Below are 22643 nucleotides of genomic sequence, written 5' to 3' on the forward strand. Positions count from 1 at the left end.
TTCTTCAAAGTCATGATCTGTAAGTTCATCTACATCAAACATTCTTCAGTAAAACGCTGCACAGATACACCATGATCAAGCTTCTGCAATAACTCCACTTTCTGCGTCATTGATAGTAATAGATGCTTCCTTCTCTTTTTCTCATTGTTACCCATAGGGGTATCTGCAGCTCTTTTTGACATTTTCACAGTGAAATTAAACACAAAGACAACAGTGAACACAAAATCTCAGCGAACAGCAAATGCACGTGTAACCAGTATGAGTGTTGAGCCACAACTGATGTCTGGCAGTCTCTGCTCATGCTGCCACGTCACACCTGAGTGATGTCAGCTGTTTGCCACCAAACAAGCCTTGTTATGACACACTCCACACTCCATGAGAAAATCTTCAGTTTTTGTTGCTTTACGGATTTCAGAATTTCGGATAAGGTATTGTAGATCTGTGTCAACTTAATTGCCTCAGTCAACATAATCTGTGGCTAGTCTCTATGCCCTCTTTGTTAGTTCCATTTCTCATTTTCTAACAGTTTATCAGTCTGTGCTTTTCTGGTTCTCGTCAGTCAGACCCACACACAATTCCCATTGAAATAACTTTGGCTGTGCTGACTTATGTTAATCAGATCTCCACTCTCTCAGCTCCCATTAATCAATTCCCCTCTCTCAGATTTCATGAAACAGTCTGGCCACATGCTATGACTGCATGTTCAAGTTTATTTTGGACACTCACTGAGGAGATCATAAAACTTTACAACATAGAAGGGAAGCAGCCCTCATGTCCATGCTGGTCTTAACTGGAGCTGTTTGCATCCTTCCCAGCCATTGATCCATTGAGTTGTAGGCTACAATCAAAGTAGGTCATCAAGTACATATGCTTTCATATCACTTTAGGCAGTAGGTTCCAGATTCACTCCATACATTTAAGCAAAAAAAAAACATATGTAATGCTTCGATTAATTAAAATCTATTTCTGTTCACCGGAGTTCTCATCCTATAAAACTTTACTACTGAGCCTAAATAGGCCTATCATAATTTTAGTCACCTCAATTAAATCTGCTCACAATTCTTTGTTCCAAATAATACAATCCCAACTGATGAGTCAGCCCCTCATCACAATTATAATTCCGTTTAAGTTTTTTGTCACCTTCCTGTACACATATACAACCAAATGAAACAATGTTCTTCCAGAACACAAAACATACACCATGAAAAGCATATTAAACAAAATATTACCACGTTATTGAAATATAATGTAAAGTGCATGTGGTGCACAGCAGAGGTAAACAAAGAACAGTGAAAGATACAACAAACACTTTGCAATACTAGTGAAGAGTCCTTGGTGTGGCAGGGTATTCATTAGTCTCACAGCATGAGGAAACTAATGAATACCATGTGACCACCAAGTTCTTAGTATGATTTTTTTTATATCTACTATGAAATTAATCTTCTCTCACCCTACAACAAACCCTTCCCTCAGTCTGGTAAGCAGACTTGCCACAATGCTCTAACTGTGGCCTACTAATCTTTGTAATGACGCAGTTCCAATATAATCATCTGATTCATATTCTACAACTCATCTAATAAAAGGCAAGAATCTCTTAAGCAAACATCTTAACCACCATATTTACCTGTTCTGTTATCTTCAGAGGATTATGGACATGCACTCTGTTTATCCACTTTTCTTAGTCTCCAGCCATATAACACACAGTCCTTTTCCTTAGTTGTTCTTCTCCATCAACTGCCTGTTCAGCAACAACTTGTCAATCATAACTACTATAATCTAGAATAAATCATTTAATTAAATAACAAAAAAGTGATTGAAGTAATTCAGGAATCCCCTTACAATCATCACTCCAGTAATTAAAGCTTCCATTGATCATGATTTCTCCTACAGTGTGATATTTTAACCTTCTGCACCTTCCCAGAGATCCTGTGGGCTTCAGCTTGCCTAATCAACCTACTGTGTATCACCACCAAACACTTACTGAAATCCATGTAAATCGCATCAAATGTGCTGCTCCAATCTCCCTTTTTCCTTCCTTAAAAAATACAAAATCAAGCTTGTCAGATGCAAATCATGCTAGACACTGCATCCTAGTGTAGGGAGGGACTAATTCAAGGGAAGTTCCAATGCGGGAGGAACAACCACTTGGCTTTGACATCTATGCTGAAAAGAGTTCTGTCAAAGTTTGACTCCAACACAACTTAGTCACCAAAGTTCTATTGGAAACAATAGTTTCCAGCCAATTACCTTTATCCTTGTTTCCCTAAATTAGAGAAACAATGCACCTTTGAAATGTGGAAGAAAACTGGAGCACCTGGAGGAAAACAGTGTGGTCACAGGAAGAATAACTAACTCCAACACAGGTCTCTGGAATTTTCACTGACTACAATTGTCACATGTACCAAGTGCAGCTTAAAACTTTTCTTGGATAATGTTTATTACACTGTGCATCAAAGCAATGAAAGGTAAAGCAATGGCAAAATAAAGCATATTCTCTACAGCAAAGTGCAGGTAGACAATATGCTAGATTGTGAGGTCAGGAGTCCATTTTATACAAGGGAACAATTCAACTGTCTTGTAACTGCCTGGCTGAAGCTGTTCATGAGCTGGGTTGTATGTGCTGTCAGCTTGATGGAAGAAGGAAAAAGAGAATGCCTGGGTTGGGTGGGATCTTTAATTACATTGGGTGCTTTACCGAGGCAGTAAGAAGGATAGACAGAGTCCATGGAGGAGAGGGTAGTTGATAGTTGATGAGGTGCTGAGCTGTGTCCACAACACTCTACAGTTTGAAACAGTCATGAGAAGAGCAGCTGCCATACCAACTAGTGCTCTTGTGCCCTCTTCTAGCAGCTCTTCATTTCCATCTCTGGAGTATTTAGGAACAACTGCTCCAATTAAATCAAACTGCTTCATTTTGTCCTTTCAGTTAGTATACTATATTCCTATTGAAAATACTTCCACACTAAACTATATCACCTGGTCTTCCAGCATTCCAACTGACCCGATAATATCTGAAGGATATATTTTATTAAACATTAGTCAGGCAGGGTGTACAGCCCAGTTCTGGCTAGTACTTGAGGTAGAATATTGCGCATTAGGAAGGCACATAAGGGACGAGCTTGAAAGCCAACAGAGATGAGCAACACCAGGAAAAGCTGGTGCTAGTATCCTTACAGCCTAGGAGGATATGCTGGAGAGATTCAAAATCAAGGTGGTTTATTCAGATTAAGTAAAGGGAAACTGTTTTTATTAGAAGGATCAATAAATGGATTTCACTGACTCAAAGGAAAGAGGAGACCGGCTTGAATCCTACCTGCACAAACCCAAGCCCAATCAATCCCTCAACTAAGACATTTCAAATACGCAGTCTTTGACATGGCTTCACCCATACCACTGCAAGCAGTCTCAACTCCCCCTATGTTGACAAAATACTGGATGAGTGGTTGACTTCTTGCAATAATCCATGTTATCATGGAACACTACTTAAACCAACAACTCACTGAGAACAAGTTGCTATAAATCTGAGTCCAGACAAGTTCCCATTAGAAACTATATTATCTTGCACTGTGGCCCAGACCTCCTGACTGCAGTGATATGGCAAAATGCAATCTGCAAGTGGCTGAAATTAGCAATGGTTATGCTTGAAATGAATGTCATCCAGGTCTTTACAGTACACTGCCATTGAACAATAATACAGCAGTCACTACCGAGAACCAAGAGATATTACAAATGCCCTGCATTTTATTTGCTGAAAGCGTTTCATTTTTATTTAAAGAGAAAAGGCTTGATTCCTATCCAGCCAGATTGGAATCTGATGTAATCCTCAAACCCAAATGCATCAAATGTATAAATCAGCAGCTAGAAGTACATCACACTTGTTCGAAAGCACATTCTTCAGCTGCTAAAAGGGGCTTTGAGATTACAAAGGTAACAAAAAAAAAGGTAAATCTCTGAGCTTGAAATTAATCCAATTGGTTCATCAGATAAAGTGCTCAGAAAACTCACCTGGATCAATTTCTCCAGTTTCTGCTTATCCTTTCGAAGGTTGGTTATTGTTTCATCTCTCTGGATTAATTCATCAGTAAGTGACCGCAGTTTCTGTTCTGAATTCTGAACAAAGAAGACAAATATTTGATTAGGAGTCTGTGCCAAATCAGTTGTGGTGTTTTAAACAGACTAGGGAGAGCTAACTGAGAAGCCTATCTAAACACATCATACACAATACAAAATTTTAGTGTTAAGGAACTACAATAGACCAGGCTACAGAGACAGGAAGGCAGAGAGAACAAAATGGTTTCAAAGGATGGAAAGGCAAACTGAAGCCTGATATTAGGAAGTTATTCATTCATGCAGAAATAGTCAATGCTCTGTTAAAAAAGGAGTTAAAAAAGGACAACAAAAAGTACTTGAAAAAGAGTCAAGAATTGCACTTGTATGACAATCTTTATCATCACACACTCTGCTAAAACATTTCAGCAAATGTTCTGTTTCTGGTATGAGTGTTGTTTTTGCTTAGAAAGCAAAGCAGTCAATTTGTTCATACTAAGATTCCCACAAATGAGTGAAGCACCAGATAATCAACATCAGCAATAAATTGGTCAAGGGATTAAATATTATCCAAAAGGGATAGTTTGGTGCTTTCCACAGGGGAGCATTAAGGGGCTTTTTGAATGGCTGGAGAGGGTAGATGAGAGCCCTGGTTAATGTTCCAACTGAAAGACATCATCTAAGATTACTGCACTTTCCCAGCGTCAACTTGGATTGTACATTCATTTCTGAAATTGTAATTGAAACTGCATCCTTCTGATTCAGAAACAAAAGTAAACCATTGAATCACATTAAAGAACAACTGAATGTGGGAGCAGGCTGCTGTGAAATGCCTGTTTGGATATATTATTTATTTCAAACATGAGAAAATCTGCAATTGCTAGAACATCAATTCTGGATCTTCTGGTGATGGCCCTCCTCTTCACCATTCCCGATTCTGGGGCTTCCCTCTCTCACCTTTTTCCTTATCCACCCATCCCCCCTCTGGTGCTCCTTTCTCCTTCCCGTTCTTCCATGATCTTCTACCCTCTTCTATCAGATTCCTCCTCCTCCTCCAGCCCTTTATCTCTTTCACCAACTTCCCAGTGCTTTACTTCAGCCCCTCCCCTCCCTGCACCTCTCACCTACCACCTTGTACTTCTGCCTCCCCTCCCTCCACTTTCTTTCTCTTCCTTCTCAACTTTTTTTCAGTCCTAAAGAAAGGTCACAGCCTGATATATTGACTTAGTTATTTCTTTCCATCGATGCTGCCTGACCTGCTGAGTTCCTCCAGCAATTTGTGTGTTTTATATTATATGCTTATTGAGATCTAACACAGAATAGGCCCTTCCCATCCTTTCAGCCACGCTGCCCAGCAACCCACCAATATAACTCTAGCCTAATCATGGAATAATTTACAATGACCAATTAACCTAACAACTGGTACATCTTTCGAAGGTGGGAGGACACCAGAGCACCTGGAGGAAACTCACACAGTCATGGGGAGATCGTATAAACTCCTTAAAGACAGTGGTGGGAATTGAACCCAAGTCTCTGGTACTGGAGAATGTTGTGCTAACCTACATGCTATTGTGCCAAATTAAATCCATGCATATATAATGACTTAGCCTACATAGAAATCTTTCCATATTCAATATTGTGTACAATTTCCATTGAATATTATTGTACCTACATGTAGAGACAAGTATTCAAGAGAAACAAACATTAATACTAAGCAGCTTGAAATTTAAAATTTTAAAAAAAAGAAAATGTTTTTAGATACTCAAAAGATCAAGCAGCACCTGTGGGACAAGTTAACTGGTGTATCTTTCAGATTAAAGATCTTTTTGCACAACCAGGAAAGAAAGATAAACAAGTTAGTTCAAAAGGCAACGCAAGTGAATCTGCAGATGCTGGAAGTAAATAAAAACACAAAATGCTGGCAGAACTCAGCAGGCCAGACTGCATCTACGGGAGGAGGTAGTGACAACGTTTCGGGCCGAAACACTTCATCAGGAGTGAAGTAACATGGGATGGTCGAGGGGAGATAAGAAGTGGGGGGAGGGATGAAATAGAGAGCTGGGAAGTGATAGGCTGAAGGGAAATGGGCTGGGGGAAGGTGGAGAATTATAGGAAATAAAAGAAAGAAAGGTAGGGCTGGGGGGAGATTATAGTGAGGGGGCAAAAAAAGAGAGAGAAAGAGAACCAGAGTAAAATTATAGATAGGGATGGAGTAACGGGGGGGGGGGGGGGGGGGCAAGAGTATCAACTGAGGTCTGTGAGTTGAATGTTCATGCCGGCAGGTAGGAGGCTACCTAGGCGGGAGATAAGGTAATGCTCCATCGACCTGCGTGTGGCCTTATCTTGACGGTAGAGGAGGCCGTGGACAGACATGTCGGAGTGGGAGTGGTCTGTGGAATTGAAGTGTGTGGCCACAGGGAGATCCCGCCACTGCTGGAGGACTGAGCGCCGGTGTTCGGCGAAACGGTCTCCCAGTCGACTCAGACTCAGTCCTCCAGCAGTGGCGGGATCTCCCCGTGGCCACAGTCTTCAATTCCACAGACCACTCCCACTCCGACATGTCTGTCCACGGCCTCCTCTACCGTCAAGATGAGGCCACACGCAGGTCGATGGAGCAATACCTTATCTCCCGCCTAGACAATTCAACTCACAGACCTCCGTTGATACCCCTGCCCCCCCCACCCCATCCCTATCTATAATTTTAGTCTGGTTCTCTTTCTCTCTCTTTTTTTGCCCCCTCACTATAATCTCCCCCCAGCCCTACCTTTCTTTCTTTTATTTCCCATAATTCTCCACCTTCCCCCTAATAGAGAGAAAAATCTAAATCAATATTACAAATTTCAAAAAAAAAGGCCAGTTCTGAAAAGGGACAATAATGCAAGTTACCTGCATTTGGAGAATTTGAACTGAAAAGATGTAACTTGTCCTAGAAGAATTTCCTATTTTAAGGATTCCCCCCACTTGCAATGCCCAAGTCAAAGATCTAACAAAATATGCCAGCTTAATTACTAGTTTTTGCCTCATTAGCTTTTATTGTTGCATACTTGTGAGTGTTACAAGTACAGGTTTAAAATGGTTAAAAGTGGCCATGCAAGTAAGGGGAAAGGAATAATGGTAGAAGATAGAAGAAATAATCTTACTCCTTTAACCGAGATATTTGTAATTACATGCAAATTCAAACAGATGGATCTGATATAAAGTCACAAGAATGTTTTTACTAACTTATTCACAATGCGAGTTCCTGTCGAGAATGGAGAAAACTGAATTCTCCTTCAGTGCCTTGAATTAATTTACAATAGCTAAATCATAATTGATAAAATATTAGGTAGGCATCATTTTAATCCATGACAAAGAACATGTGCTCTGAGGTACTGTTAACTAAAACATAAAATTCACGCTGCAGTTTAGTAAAACTAATGGATATCCTGAAGCATCGTAAGACTCAGAACGATAAAACGTACGGTTTATTTAGCTTCTCAAATTCAGTTTCCAATCAAGTTACATAGTCTGCTGTTGAAGAGTGCAGATTCTCCCAGTGTCCTAACCAACATTTATTCCATAGCCAGTGCAGTCAATAACAAATTAACTAGTTATCCACAAATATGTGGAACGTGCTTTCTAGAGATTGCTTGCTACATTAATCAAAAAGTAATTCATTGGCAGCGAAGTATTTTGAAACGTACTGATGAAATGAAACGCATAAAAATGCAAGTTACTTATTTACTACATATTGGCTAAAAGTAATCTGCAATCGTCAACTGTCAATGTGAACATTACACAACTTCATTTTTTGTCTTTGAAGTTCAGGGTAAGAAAGTCATTAGTTCCCTACAGTCATCAGAAGTGTAAGTGTGTAGGCACAACCCCCCCCCCCCCAGTTACAAACAATTACTGGGGCTCTTTAAAATAACCTGAATCCTTCGATCTTCATCCTTTATTTTCTCTTCAATTCTTCATCTGCTATTTATGTTTTAACCCATTGACTCGCACCACTTTTCCGAACTCTTTAATCCACTGCCAGACTTGGCCTGAAGGTATAATCACTCAGCATTTGATGGTAACCAATTAATCATCTGCTTCACTCCATGAGAAAAGTTCACATTATTCACTCATCACATATGCACCCTGGGAAGCTGCTAGTGTTTTTGTACTGTCCACAGATCATTTTTGATTTATACAGAGTTTCCCAATCATTTGACTATACAAATTAAACACTTATACTGAGTTTTCCAATCATACTATTAAAAGTAAATTTCTGTAACATTGGGTTATTCCATCCATAGCAAGACAGCTGAACTAAAGTATTACCACAAGAATTGAACATCAGAGTTCTGTGTGTATCAGTTTAAGCCTATGCTTCCAAAAAAAAGGTGTTATGTTACCTTGTATACATAGATCAAAAAGTTGCTCTACTGTGGAATTAGTATTCCAAGCATTTACCTACATGGTCCAGATAACACTACAAAACTCTCACCTTGTGATAAATTGTTTTCAGGAATTGGTGATGAGTTTCTTTCAGAAACTGGACAACTTACTAAAAATAAAGCTGCCATTTACAAGGAGGTTTTGAAGTCTTTGGGACAGATGCCTGAACTACTGTCAAGGTGAGTGACAACTCACAATCATTTCATTGAAAGATTAAATGTGGGGATTAAACATTCTGTTTAAGAGACCCCATCCCCACAAGGCTCCATGACACAAAGCCGAAGATGTAAAATTCAAATATAAAGTATAAGGATAACAATAAGAATTGTTTATTTGTGCATCAAAACTTAGTGAAATGTGGGATTTTGCATTTCCCCCTCCCCCCACTACTTTCAGATCTCTTACTATCTTTCCTTTCGGTTAGTCCTGACGAAGGGTCTCGGCCCGAAACTTCGACAGCGCTTCTCCCTATAGATGTTGCCTGGCCTGCTGTGTTCCACCAGCATTTTGTGTGTGTTGTTACAGTGAACTGCATTGTTTGCATTAACAACCAACATGAGCTGAGAATATGGTGGAGGCAGTCTGCAAGTTTCACGACACTTTCTGGGGGGCAGCACAGCATGCCTGCAATGTTCAGAAGGACAACATGTAGCCAACACACAAGAAATAACAGCAAAATAAACTCCCTTTCCACCCACCCACACTGACAGGTCTCCAAATACAAGAAAGGCCTCCTCTAGGCCACGGCTCTCAACCTTCAGCCATCTGGCCTCCGACCTCCGGACTTGCCGACCAAGGGGCTTTGACCTTCGGGCTTCAGCCACCACACTCACCAACCTTAGCTTAAAACTGGCATCCATGAGGCACCCTGGACCATTAGAAGCAGATGGAATATACACAGCCACAATCTGCGACCTCATGGTCAGGCATATCCCTCACTCTCTCAGCAAGCCATTATGAATCAATGAAGAATGGGGCAGGACTTGTCAGAAGCAACTTAAAAATGATAAGCTTCCATTTAAATGAATAGGACCATATGAATGCTAAATAGCAAATCAAGGTGAAATTATGAGATATAGGTGATCTCACACCAACACAATAGTCCTGTTATGTCTGGTCAGGAATAATGGTGAGCAATTAAATGGCTAGTAGGAGCAGGTACTGCACTGGTAAATTTTGTTTGGCAAGCTATCAATGTAGATCATTTCATCACATCAGTAGAATGAGCCTCTAAACCAGAGGGCCCAGCACATGAGCACTGAAGAAAAGGCTAAAGCATTTGCTGTTATGTTCACCCAAAAGTGGCAAATAGATTTCCACCATCCCAGAAGAAAATCCCCAGATGGGTATATCAAGAAACTGCTGAGAACACTAGCTAGATCAAAGCCCTTGGAATCGGTGAATGCCCTGCTGCTGGGCCAAAGACCTGCTTCCTACCAAGTTGTTCCAGTGCATTACAACACTGGCATCTGGTCGATAATGAGAAATTGCCCAGGTATATCCTGTTCACTAAAGAAATGTTCATGCTGGCTAGTTACTGATCAGTGTACTCTCACCATCAGCAAATCAAATGAAATTCACTGATAACCTGCTCACTGATTCCCAGTTTGAAATCCACTTGATTATAGCTTTAGTGCCAAAAGGACCAGAGAGTTCAATTTAAGAAATGAGGCAAGAGTATTTGATCATGTGAGAGCAAAGAGCTCTACAGAAAATGGAGCTAATGGGCACAAAGTAGAAACTGTGCAGAGGTTGGATTGATATCTGACTGAAACACAGATGGTTGTAATTGCTAAGGTTAGTAATCCAAGATCAAGGATATGATTGCAAGAGATCCTCAGGGCAGAGTCCTATACACAAACATCTTCAACTGATCTTTCATCTATCAACTTTCTAGGGATTATCACTGACAGAAACTCAGCTACCATTTATGTATCTTCATTGACCAGCCACATCAAAACACGGCTGAAACAGTAGGTCAGAGATTGAGTGTACTCTAGCAAGTAACTTGTGCATGATCTACAACATACAGGTCAGCATTGTATGAGATACTCCCCACTTATCTGAAGAAGTGAAATTCTAATGATACTCAAAAATTCAACAGCATCCAGGTCTATGCATTACTCTTGATGGGTATCACACCCACAACCATGAATACTCATACTTTGTAATGCTGGTGTACACTCTGCTATTTGCATCTACAAAGTGTATTACATTAGTCTGTTGCTATTGTTCTGACAGAAACTCTCAAACCATCGATTCATACCACTGAGGAAAAAACAATTTGGATGGGCTCCCCTCTAAGTTGTACATCATCTTGACTTACAGTATGATACCAATCCTTTAACACTGCTGGAATGAAAATCTTAAATTCATTCCCTAACAGCACTGTAGGCTCATCATCACCTTCTCAACAGCCATTAGGATGGGCAATAACTGCTTAATCCTGTCAATGCCACCCAGCCCCAATCAAGAGAATAAAAATACAATTCTTTATTTTATCTTTTAAAGACATTCTTCAAGAAAAAAGTAACCATCGTAGGAATTCTTAGAATTCTTAGATAGATATCAATTCTTAGATATTGATGATTCAGAGTGAGGAAGGAGTTGAATTTTCTATTGGATAAAACAAGAACTCTTTTTGGATAAATAGCTTTGTCTGTGAATTATAGCTGTGTGGCCACATCAGTTAGTCCGAAGTGAGACACAGCCAAGGCTGAGTACAGCTTCAAGTTCCCCAATCCACTCCAATTACATCTTCAAACACTCAACTTTAAACAAATACTGTTTCTGATCTCTTTGATTGCAAAGTCTGACAACTAGTCCTAGATATTTTTGTATGGTGGGTGAAAAACATTGGTCAGCAGTAAATTTTCTGGGTTGAAATTCAGTACTGGCTTAAGACTAACAGAGTAGCTGCAGAATCTATTCCCTGGAGAATCTTATCATTTCAACAAAAGACCATTGTCACATTGCCAGTACCTTTATATGAAAGAAATCCCCACTCCACCAAGTATTATAAAGCAACAATGATCCTCTCCTTCCATCCCACACCAATCTCACCACCCTTACCAGCCCAGACTCTGCATCACAACTCCATTTAATGGCACTGTCCATCCAGGATTGTCTCAATGTGACCAGAAATTAGAGATTAATCTTAAACACTGCTCCAAGCAACTCAAGAGAACAATTCATGTGGATGGAGTGGTATTTTTTTTAAATTGTCTTATTTACTTCCTTTGACAGCATTTTTTTTTAAATAAAACTACTGAAATTGGTAAACTTTCAATTGGCCAGAGAGAAGGAAAAGAAATTATTTTATAATTTGTTCATGGGTGGTTGATGTGGCTGATTCTCCTTAGCCACATGTCAAAGGCTAATGGGTGGCACAATAGTGTCATGGTTAGCACAATGCTTCACAGTACAGATGACCAGGTTCAATTCCCATTACTGCCTGTAAGGAGTTTGTATGTTCTCCCCGTGACAGCATGGGTTTCCTCTGGGTGTTCGGGTTTCCTCCCACAGTTTAAAGACATACCATTTGGTGGTTAATAGGTCATTGTGAATTGTCCTTTGATTAGGTTGGGATTAAATCGATGGAGTTACTGGATGGTATGGCTTGAAGGGCCAGAAAGGCCTATTCCCTGCTGTATCTTAACAAATAAAATCAACCAGATTAGTCAGTCACGATATAGCGAGAGCCTGGTCCCCATGATCAGTGTTATTAATAAGCTTATTTATTTCAAAATTCATTCAATTACTAACATTTATATTCCCAGTTCCCAGGATGAGATAAATATTTCTACTAGCTTAAACCTTCAACACCTAGTCCATTAACTTTACCATTTTAAATACTTTCAGCATAAATGGAGCTCTGTATTAGGTGTATCTGAATCTGGACTACTGAAACATTTTTATAGCTGCACTGCATTACTCACTGATACACTGTTTCCTGTATAAAGAGAATCCATTGCATTATTTAGTAAACAAATTACACAGCAAGAGAAGAATAAACTGCACGTTGAGTCACAGACTAATTAATCTGGAAGTTTAATTAACAAGTAGTGAACTGGAACACAATGCTAGTGTGATTTGATTGCCCTGTGTGCAAAAACGGATCCTTGCAGAGTTTCAGCCCTCATTTGACATTGTAGAAATTGTCATAAAGTTCAAGCAATGATATAAATTATATTCAGTTGTTTTCTGAAAAGCACAGTCTCTTCTTGTAAATGAGAGAAAAGATTAGATCTGTTCAGCAGATTGAAGGCAACTTTGAAGATTCAAGATTGTTTAGAGTCATTTCCAGGACACAAGTGTAATGAGAACAAAGTAATTGTTATTCTGGATCTGATGCAGTACCAAAAAACAAACAAACAAAAATATAATAATAATTTAAAAAGCACACAATGAATATATGAGATAGCTTACGTACATAGGTTGACTGTATGTCCATAAAGTGATGCTTGGCTGGACAGAAGGTGACTGACAGGAAATAATAAAGTAATGGGAGAGTTAATGGGTAGAGGTGTTGATCAGCCTTACTACTTGGGGAAGTACTGCTTTTTGAGTCTGGTGGTCCTTGCGTGGGTGCTACATAGCCTCCTCATTGGTGGGAGAAGGATAAACAGTCCATGAGCAGGGTATGTGGGATCCTTCATGATGTTACTGCCCTTTTCCGGCACCTTTCTGTATATATGTCCTTGAAGGTGGGTATGCTGGTGCCAATGAAGTTGTGGGCAGTTTTGACTACCCATCGTCGAGGATTCAGCTTCTGTACCACCAGTAATGTAGCTTGTTAGGATGCTCTACTGCATATCTGCAGAACGATATGAGTATAGATGTGCAAAGTCCATCTCTCTTCAGCTTCCTCAGAAAGTACACACTGGTGAGCTTTCCTGACCATGTAGAATGTGCTCTGGGGCCTTGAGATTGTGTGTTATGTGCACTCCATGGAGTTTGAAACTACCTGCAGTTTCCACTGCTGCTCTGCCCATGTAAAGGGGGTTATGAGTAGTGTGAGTTCTACTGAAGTTGATAACCATCTCCTTTGTCTTGTTGAAATTGAGGAAGAGGTTATTACCCTGGGACCAGGCCTTGAGCTCTTCTACTTCTTCTCTTTTGGCCATCTCATTATTATTGGTGATGAGCTCCAATTCTGTCATGCCATCAGCAAATTTGACGATGTGATTGCTCGGGTGTTTGGCCGTACAGTCAGGTGTGAGCGGAGTGTATAGCTATGGGCTCAACACACAGCGCTGAGGGGCACCTGGGTTGAGGAGGATGGGGAGGGAGGAGCAGATGTGCATCCTGACTTTGAGGTCTGTTTATTAGGAAGCCCAACATCCAGTCACACAATGGTGTATTTATTCCGAGGATTAAGAGTTTGTTCACCAAGGTCTGTGAGACATTAGCGTTGAATGCTGAATTGAAATCCAGAAACAACATTCTAACATAAGTGCCCTTGTTCTCTGGGTGTGTCAGGGCCATGTGCATGACAGATGCTATGGCATCTGCTGAAGAGCAGTTCTGTCAGTAAGCTCATTGGTGAGTGTCCAATGTGCCAGGAAGAGGTTTTGATTAGTGTCACTGTCAGCCGTGCAAAGCACATCATGGTGATTGGCGCCAATGTCACTGGCTGATTGTCATTTATGTCTGGAAGGTGTAGAGTTCAAAAGGTCAACTCTAAAAAAAAATGACATTTGAAAAGTTCAGTACACACCTTGAGTCAAATAAGCAGTAGATTGGCAGATAGAAATTCCAACGCTTGAGCCAAGAAACATGAGATTTACAGGCTGTACTTTCAAGCATTTAACAATGAGACTTGAGGAAACTATTTGAGACCTGCATAAAGCTTTGATTGGTAAAGTATAACTCATTATCCCAAAGGCTGTAGATTTATTAGAACAGAGGAATAATGAGGAATAATCGAACATCTTACCTCCGGAGCAGTCTTAGTAAAGGGAGCAGGATCAATACAGAGCAACAAAAATGGGTAGCAGGGTCTTGCAGCGATGAGCACTGTGTCTGACAGCTTCAGTGATCTGAATGTGATCCTGACCACCAGTATTATCTGTGTGAAGCTCAATTGTTCTCCTGTGACCATGTGCATTTGCCACAGCTGCTCCAGCTTCTCCTGATAAACTTGCAGGATGGTAGGTTAATCCATGAGTGTAACCAACCCCGAGTGTAGGTGGGTGATAGCGGGAGCTTGGAGATTCAATAGCCATAGGGAGAAGAAATAAAGTGGGGGAACGGGATTGATGCAATTAATAGGTAACAGCATAGACTTAATAAACCTAATAGCTCAATTCTATATTACCGAAGTGTATAATATGAAATATGAAGGACGGAACAAAAACTACAGTAAAACATGTGTTTGTCCACAGCTTCTGCAGGGCACAAATAAGAAAGTTTGCCCTGCATTTGCTCAAACTGCACAGTATGCTGATTTCAAGTGCTGAGGAAAAAAAAGATGAGCAAACAGAATGATAGAAATTAGAAAGATATTCAAGCTATAAGAGTGAAGAGATGAATACAAAAGAATCACAGAACATTTATATCATGCAAGATAACAGATAATTTGAGGAACCATATATCTGCATGAATTGACTGGATGTGACTCTTACTGGAGAAATGAATCGTACATAACATACAGATAAGAAAAAGGAGTGTGAGAAAAAAACTGCCAACTGGATACCATACCAAACAATATTCCTTGAAAATGGAAAAGATGGATCCTCAAGAAAAATACCTTGAAGCAAAACAAGGTTACACTAATGGCATATAGAGCAGGTCATGTTCTACCAAATGGGATAAGCCTGATGAAGACATTTAGGAAGTTAGTTACCACCCTGAGTTTGAGAGGTCATTAATAATTACTGTCAATGGCATGAGGCTAGTGGTAATAGATAGAAACAGATAGAAGAGAGACAGAGAGAGAGAAAGAGAAAATGAATGAACCAGCTTAGGTTGATCAGGAGTAGAGGAACACACACAAATACTGGAGGAACTCAGCATCTACGGTCAATGTTTTGGGTTGAGACCCTTCATCAGAACTGGAAAGGAAGGGGGAAGAAGCCAGAATAAGATAGTTGGGAGAGGGGGAAGGAGAAGGTGATAGGCGAAGCCAGGTGGTGGGGGAGGGGAGATGACAAAGTGTGGAGGTGATAGGTATAAAAAGAAAAGGGCTGGAAAAGAAGGAATCTGATAGGAGAGGAGAGTCAACCATGGGATGAGGGGTACCAGGAGAGGTGATAGGTAGGAAAAGTAGTAAGCGAAGGGAGAGAATGGGAAATGGAAGAAGGGAGAAGTGGAGGGGGAAATTGCTGCAAGTTAGAGAAATTGATGTTCACGCTATCAGGTTGGAGGCTACCCAGATGGAAGATAAGGTGTTGATTCCCCCAATCTTAGAGTAGCCTTATCATGGCAGAAGAGAAGGCAATGGACTGACAGGTCAGAATGGGAATTGGAATTAAAATGGTTGGCCAATGAGAAATCCTGTTTTTGTGGATGGAGTGAAGGTGCTTGAAAAAGGGGTCCCCAGTCTAGGTCAGTTCACACTAATGTAGAGGAGTGTGCATCAAGAGCACCAGATACTGTAGACAACTGCAAAGGATTCAGAGGTGACATGTTCTCACCTAGTAGGGCTTCTTGGAGCCCTGAATGGAGGTGATGGGCAGGTTTAGCATTTCTTCTGCTTGCAGGGATAAGCACCAAGAGGGAGATTAGCAGGGAGGGATGAATGGACATGGGAATCATAAAGGGAGCGATCCCTATGGAAAGTGGAGAGTGGGGGATGGTTTTGGTAAAGATGTCTGGAAAATGGAGGATAGCCAGCATCAGTGGTGGAGGAGATGAAGCCCTGTTCTGTGAAGAAGAAAGACACCGCCAATGTTCTAGAAAGGAATGTCTCATTCTTGGACCACAGACGAGCAAACTGAGAAAAGGGAATGGCCATTTCCCAGACAGCCATTCTCACCCCATCTTCCCACTGCCTTATTAGTGATAGAGTTCTTCTCATCCTCGCCTACTGCATGAGCCTCCATGACCAGCACATCATATTCTGCAACTTCTTTACCTCCCCCACCCCCGCTCCCTGCTTTCTGAAAGGGTCTCTCCTTCTGTGATTCCTTTGACTATTCCTCCCTCCCCATTAATACCCCTCCTATCCCTTATCCTTGCAAGTAGCAGAAGTGCTACACCTGCCCATTCATCTCCTACCTCACCTCCGTTCATGGCCTGAACAGTCCTTCCAGTTGAGGCAACACTTCACCTTCAAACTTGTTGGGGGTCATCTACTGTATCCAGTGCCCCTGATGCTGCCTCCTCTACATTGATACACATTGATACACATTGGAAGACCACTCTTGAGCACTTCTGCGCCATTTGCAAAAAGCTGGACTTCCTGGTAGCCAAACATTTTAATTCTGTTTCCCATTCCCATTCTGACATGTCGATCCATGGTCTCCTCGAGCCAAGATGAGGCCATCCTCATGGTGGAGGAGCAACACTTCATATTCCATCCGGAAAACCCACTCCAATCTGATAGCATGAGTATCAATTTCTCTTTCAGGTGAACAAATTCTCCTCTCCCTTCCTCTATTCTCCACTCTAACCTTTCACTTCTTCTCACCTTCCCCTAGGTAATCTCCTCATTCCCCTTCTCCTATTGTCCACTCACTCTCCTATCAGATTCTTTCTTCTCCAGCCCTTGACCTTTCCCACCCATCTGGCTTCACCTATCACCTTCCAGCTAGCCTCTTTCCCTTTCCCCCCACCTTTTTATTCTGGCACCTTTCCCCTTCCTTCTCAGTCCTGAAGGAGGGACTTGGCTCTACATTATTACTTATTGAGATACTGTGCAGAATAGGCCCTTCCAGCCCTTTGAGCCACGCTGCCTTCAAAACAAAGGTGTATTACTGCAAAGTTTCTATTTATCTATCTATTTATTTATTGGGATACAACGCGGAAAGGCTCTTCAAGCCATGCCACCCAGCATTCCCCGCTTTAATCCCAGCCCAATCACAGGACAATATACAATGACCAATTAACCTACCAACCGGTATGTCTTTAGACTGTCGGAGGAAACCAGAACACCCAGAGGAAACCTATGCGGTCACAGGGGGTACGTACAAACTCCTTACAGGCAGCAGCAGGATATGTGTCTGGGTCACTGGTACTGGTAAGCGTTGCGCTAACCACAACACTACTGTGCTGCCTATCTGGTTAGACTCCAACCTGACGGCATGAACATCAGATTCTCTAACTTTCAGTAATTTTTTCCCCTCCCCATTCCCTCTACTTCAATTCCCCAGACTCCTTTCTTATCTTTTCCCTTCTCCTCACCTGCCTATCACACCCCGTGTCTCCTCCTGCTTCCCACTCTACCATGGACTACTCTCCTCTCCTATCAGATTCCTTCTTTTCCAGCCCTTTACATTTTCTACGTATTACCTCATAGACTCATACTTCATCTGCTCCCCTGCCTACCTGGCTTCAGCTAACAACTTCTAGCTTGTATTCCACCCCTCCCCACCACCTTCTTGTTCTGACTTCTTCCCCCTTCCTTTCCAGTCCTGATGGCCCAAGACCTTGACTGTTTGTCCATTCCCATAGATGTTGCCTGACCTGCTGAGTCCTCCAGCATTTTGTGTGTTGCTCTGGTCTTTCAGCGTCTGCAGAATCTCTTGTGTTTTTGATCAGGAGTAGGAGAGGCTGTTCAGAACATGGGTTTCCCCCAACTGTCATTGATGGAACCCTCACTCATTCTCCAGACATCTGCGTGGAACGCTAGTCGACACATCACCCGGCACTTTCCCCTGCAGCCGTAGGAAGCACAACACTCTTTGCAACAGCACTTCTACACTTCTATCACCTCCATCCGGACAGACAGAGAGATTAACGTGCATCTCTTCTACCCTCATCTATTGTATCCGGTGCTCCTGCTGTGGCCTCCTCCACACCAGCAAGATCAAGAATAGACTGGGCGGTTATTTTACAGCGCCCCTGTACTCTGTCCACAATGGTATGGGGGGTGGTGGGTGTACTGCACAGGATCGAAAGAAAGCTGCAGGATGTTGTGAACTCACTAAGTTCCATCATGAGCACTAGCCTCTGTGGCATCTGGGACGTTTTCAAGGAGCAATGCTTCTAAAAGGCAGTGTCTATCATTAAGGACCCCCATCATTCTAGGACATGCTCTCTTCTCATTGCAACCATCAGGAAGGAGGTGCAGGAGCTTGAAGACAAACACTCAATGATTCAGGAACAGCTTTTTCCCCTCTGCCATCAGATTTCTGAATGGACACTGAACCCATGGACAGAACCTCACTATTTTTTGCACTACTTATTTAACTATATATACTTACTGTAATTCATAGTTCTTATTATTATGTACTGCAATGGACTGTTGCTGCAAAAGCAACAAGTTCCATGTCATATGCCGGTAAGATCACTCGTTCCCTATGCTACTTCTCCACTCCCACCAGTCCACCTACATCCTTTCCTCTCTTTTCCTTACCTGCTTGCATGTATCACCAACCAGTCTGTTTCTAAACAACTCCCACTCATGTTGTGTTCCATCTGCCCACCTGGTGATGCATTGCTACCTCCCTCTTCCCACACCCATATGTCACCAATTTATTTTCTTTGTCAGTTTCCTTCTATCACCAATGGGCTTCTACCTCGAAACTAACCTCTGCCCTCCCAATTCCATTTGCCCGTCATCCTCACGCCTCCTTCCTACCTCTCTATATCTTTCCTCTATACTCTCTGTTCTGTTGCAGGACCTCAGCCTGAAACACCAACCATCCATTTCCCTCCACAGATGCTGCTCGACAGCTCAGGTTCCTCCAGAAATTTGTTTTTAACCCAGGAACATTGTTATAGAAATTCAGAAGCACTGGTGCCTAAAAATGGTTAACTGTATGTGGAGAACTATGACTACCTTTTGCTGATCCTCAACAGGGAAAGGGCCATCCAGCATATTTCTGCAAATACAGTGCTGATGGAAATGCCTCCACTGCTTGCGTCTGCAGTACTTTTCTTGAGGTGGCAGCAGAGCCAACAGTACAGTGCTGCCTGACAATGATGTAAGTGTAGCAGAAACCATATGTTTTAGCTCGGTAGAACTCTAGAGATCTTAATTTACAATAACTGCTATTTTAACTGAGCAAATAAAAGGTAGTTCAGAGTTGCGAAAGAGCCTACGATGAATTACTTATCCATATAGGTCAACTTTTCAGCTTCAGACTATGTGGCAGTAACCACAAAACATGGCCATGATGTTTTCAATAAGCAAAGCTAATTCAAACCAGCAGCAACAGGGAACAGTGTATCTGCAAGAGGAAACCTCATTCCTTTCATGTACACCTCATGCAAAGTTTCTGAACAGTAATTCACTCCCACCACAGCACAACCAGATGGAAATTCGAATTTCTTTCATTTTCAATGAGTTTCCTGTGAGAATTTAAGCTGGAACCCCAGAAACAAAACGTATGGGGTTATGTCTGTCAATCCTCATTACATGTGAACACAAGCTTCCCTCCATGTTTGCCATTAACCGTCTGAAAACTCAGCCAGGTCACCAAACCAATATGGAGGTAAAATTTTGTCTGTGGTTAGAATTAAGTATGTGGTTCTTCATAATTTGTTTTCATGCCTTCTGGATCATACACATATCAGAAGTCAGAAGACATTTAGGCAGTGGTGCAAACTTTAGATCCCTCAATGTAAACCTGGTTGGTTATGAACTATATTGATACTGCATTCAATACAAAACCTGGGTGTGAATATTAATCAGCTGATATTCATCTAGGTTATTTCACCAGTTTTTGTCTTTCATGCTACTGATCAGGAAGCTTTCCTTCTGGACAATAAATCCCAACAACTTGTTCCAACTTCTGCAGGATCAGAGTGTATACTTTGGGAGATGATGCTGATAAAACACTTTTCCAACAGGAACTGGACACTACAGTTATCTCTGGCATGTCAGTTCAAAACCAATCTATGTTGACGAAATACAAACCTTAGCATGGCTGCACCGCTGGGCCTTCTCAGGCCAGAGGGCAGAGAGATTTATTCTACAACAGCTTCTGACTTGGAACCATCACTCAGGAGCACTGCCAGCTGAATGAATCTTTTGAGGCCAATGTAAATTCCTGGATCTTAGCAGAGGAAGCTTTACTCAGCGTTCAGCTGCGCTATTCTAATCTGGGAGAGATTAATTCTGGGTGATCAAAATAAGAACAGCTCAACTTCCCTACACCTGATGTCCCCCACTATAACACAGATGAGATGTATCCAACTTAAGAAAAACATTACTGACACTAACACAAGGCAGGATTTGGTTCACTCTCTCTGTCATGTAAACTTGAAGTCAGCATATTGATTCCATGCTCTGCAATACTCAACCACAGCAATACCACAGTAACTGCATTCCAGAACATTGCAAGCATAAATTATTCAAAAAATTTGCCACATAAATGTATTCAGGTTTAATGGAAACATTTTCCACAGACCGTTAGTTCACCACCCATTGATGTATAACTGTAAAAGAACAAGTTAAATATCATAAACCATTCTTCAAGCATTCGTATCAGTATAAACATTATTAAGTATCTAAACAGAATAAATCAAATTAGTCGCAGTATGGAGAGTTAAAGAATCATAGAAAACTACAACACAGAAACACGTCCTTTGGCCCATCCAGAACTATTTAAGTTGCCTAGTCCCATAGACCTACACCTTGATCATAGCCCTCCATACCCCTCCCTCCATGTACCTATTCAAACTTCTCTTACGTGAGGAAATTGAAATTGTATCCACCACTTACGCTGGCAGCTAGTTCCACACTCTCACCACTCTGAGAGAAGTTTCCCCTCATATTCCCCTTAAACATTTCACCTTTCACCCTTAACCCATGACCTCTAGTTCTTGTCTCATCCAACTACACCATTGTTGCTGGAAAATATCCTGTAAATGATTAGAGTTCTGGTGAAGGTGCATCAGTGATTGAGGGAACGAATACTTTCGGTGATGGATAAAATGCCAGACAAGAGAATTGCTTTGCCTATGTGACGTCAAATTTTTGTCTGAGCTGGTGAATTATTTTACTTTCCTGACTAATGGCTTAAAGCTGGTGGGAAGGGAGACAACTGGCAAGTAATTTGTCAGAGAACACGTAGCCACATTGTGCATAAAGTTGATCCTAATAAGTTTCAGTTCAATTGTAAACCTAAGAACACAAGAAATTAGGAGCAGGTGTAGGCCACCAGGCCCCTCAAGCTTGCCCACCATTTGATGTGAGCATGGCTGATCTTCACAGGCTCAATTCCTCTACTGTGCCAATTCTTCATAATGCTAATTGACCAACTCCCAAACCTCTGCTGAGCTGTTATCTGAGTCGCACTGTTTAACGGCCAGCTGGTGGCATAGTGGCATCAGTGCCAGACTTCGGAGCAAAAGCTCCCAGTCGGCTCCCTTGCACACTTTCCGTCCGTGCTGGGTTGAGCATCGAGCTAGCTATTCGGCCTCGTAAAAATAAGAAAGAATGTTAAAAAAAACGCCGTCACAACAGCGTCCCGATTACTCCACTGGGGTTAAGAGTTTTCTTCTTCTTCTTCACTGCTTAACAGAATGTAACTGCAATGTACTGCATTTTTACCTATAGGTATGGGTAATGAACTGAAAGAAAGTCTCTGGTCAATTTTCTGAGTTAGAAAGGGGTTGTTTTGGGTTGCAGGGTGGTGAGATGTTTCTACAAAAGAATGGGTGAGCCACTCCTTCTCTCCACTAGCCTGTAGGTCACCATTGGGCAGGGTGTAGCAACTGTTTATACCTCCCCCCACCCTGATCAGAGTCACGCTTAGCCATGGGACCAAGTGGTGGATGGTCATGCGAGCAGTTGTGTATATCACAATTCTGGGTAATGCAACCACTGACACCAGGCAGGCAATCTCTGAAGAATATTGACATTGTTTGGGGTCACCCGCCTTGCAAAGACATTGCCCAGAAGAAGGCAGAGGCAAAGCACTTCTGAGACCATGATCACCCATGTCATACGACACGGTGCATAATGATGATGAGGATTAAGTTTGTTGATCGGCAAAATGGTACAGAGTGAACAAATGTATTCCCATTGACAACATACATTCTACATAAAAAGGTTCAAA

At 41.6% G+C, this 22643-nt stretch overlaps 1 protein-coding gene across 7 annotated transcripts in view; it reads right to left on the reverse strand.

Annotated features, from left to right (window-relative positions):
- Positions 1-22643, reverse strand: part of LOC132380171 (myosin-16) — a 310593-nt gene that overhangs the window by 164179 nt on the left and 123771 nt on the right. For all 7 annotated transcript variants that reach the window (XM_059948830.1, XM_059948832.1, XM_059948831.1 and 4 more), the window contains one exon: positions 4006-4110. In XM_059948830.1, the coding sequence (XP_059804813.1) occupies positions 4006-4110 (105 nt within the window). Of the gene's footprint in view, positions 1-4005; positions 4111-22643 lie in introns of those variants that run through there.

This window comes from Hypanus sabinus, chromosome 23, assembly GCF_030144855.1.
Source record: "Hypanus sabinus isolate sHypSab1 chromosome 23, sHypSab1.hap1, whole genome shotgun sequence".
Taxonomy (NCBI): Eukaryota; Metazoa; Chordata; class Chondrichthyes; order Myliobatiformes; family Dasyatidae; genus Hypanus; species Hypanus sabinus.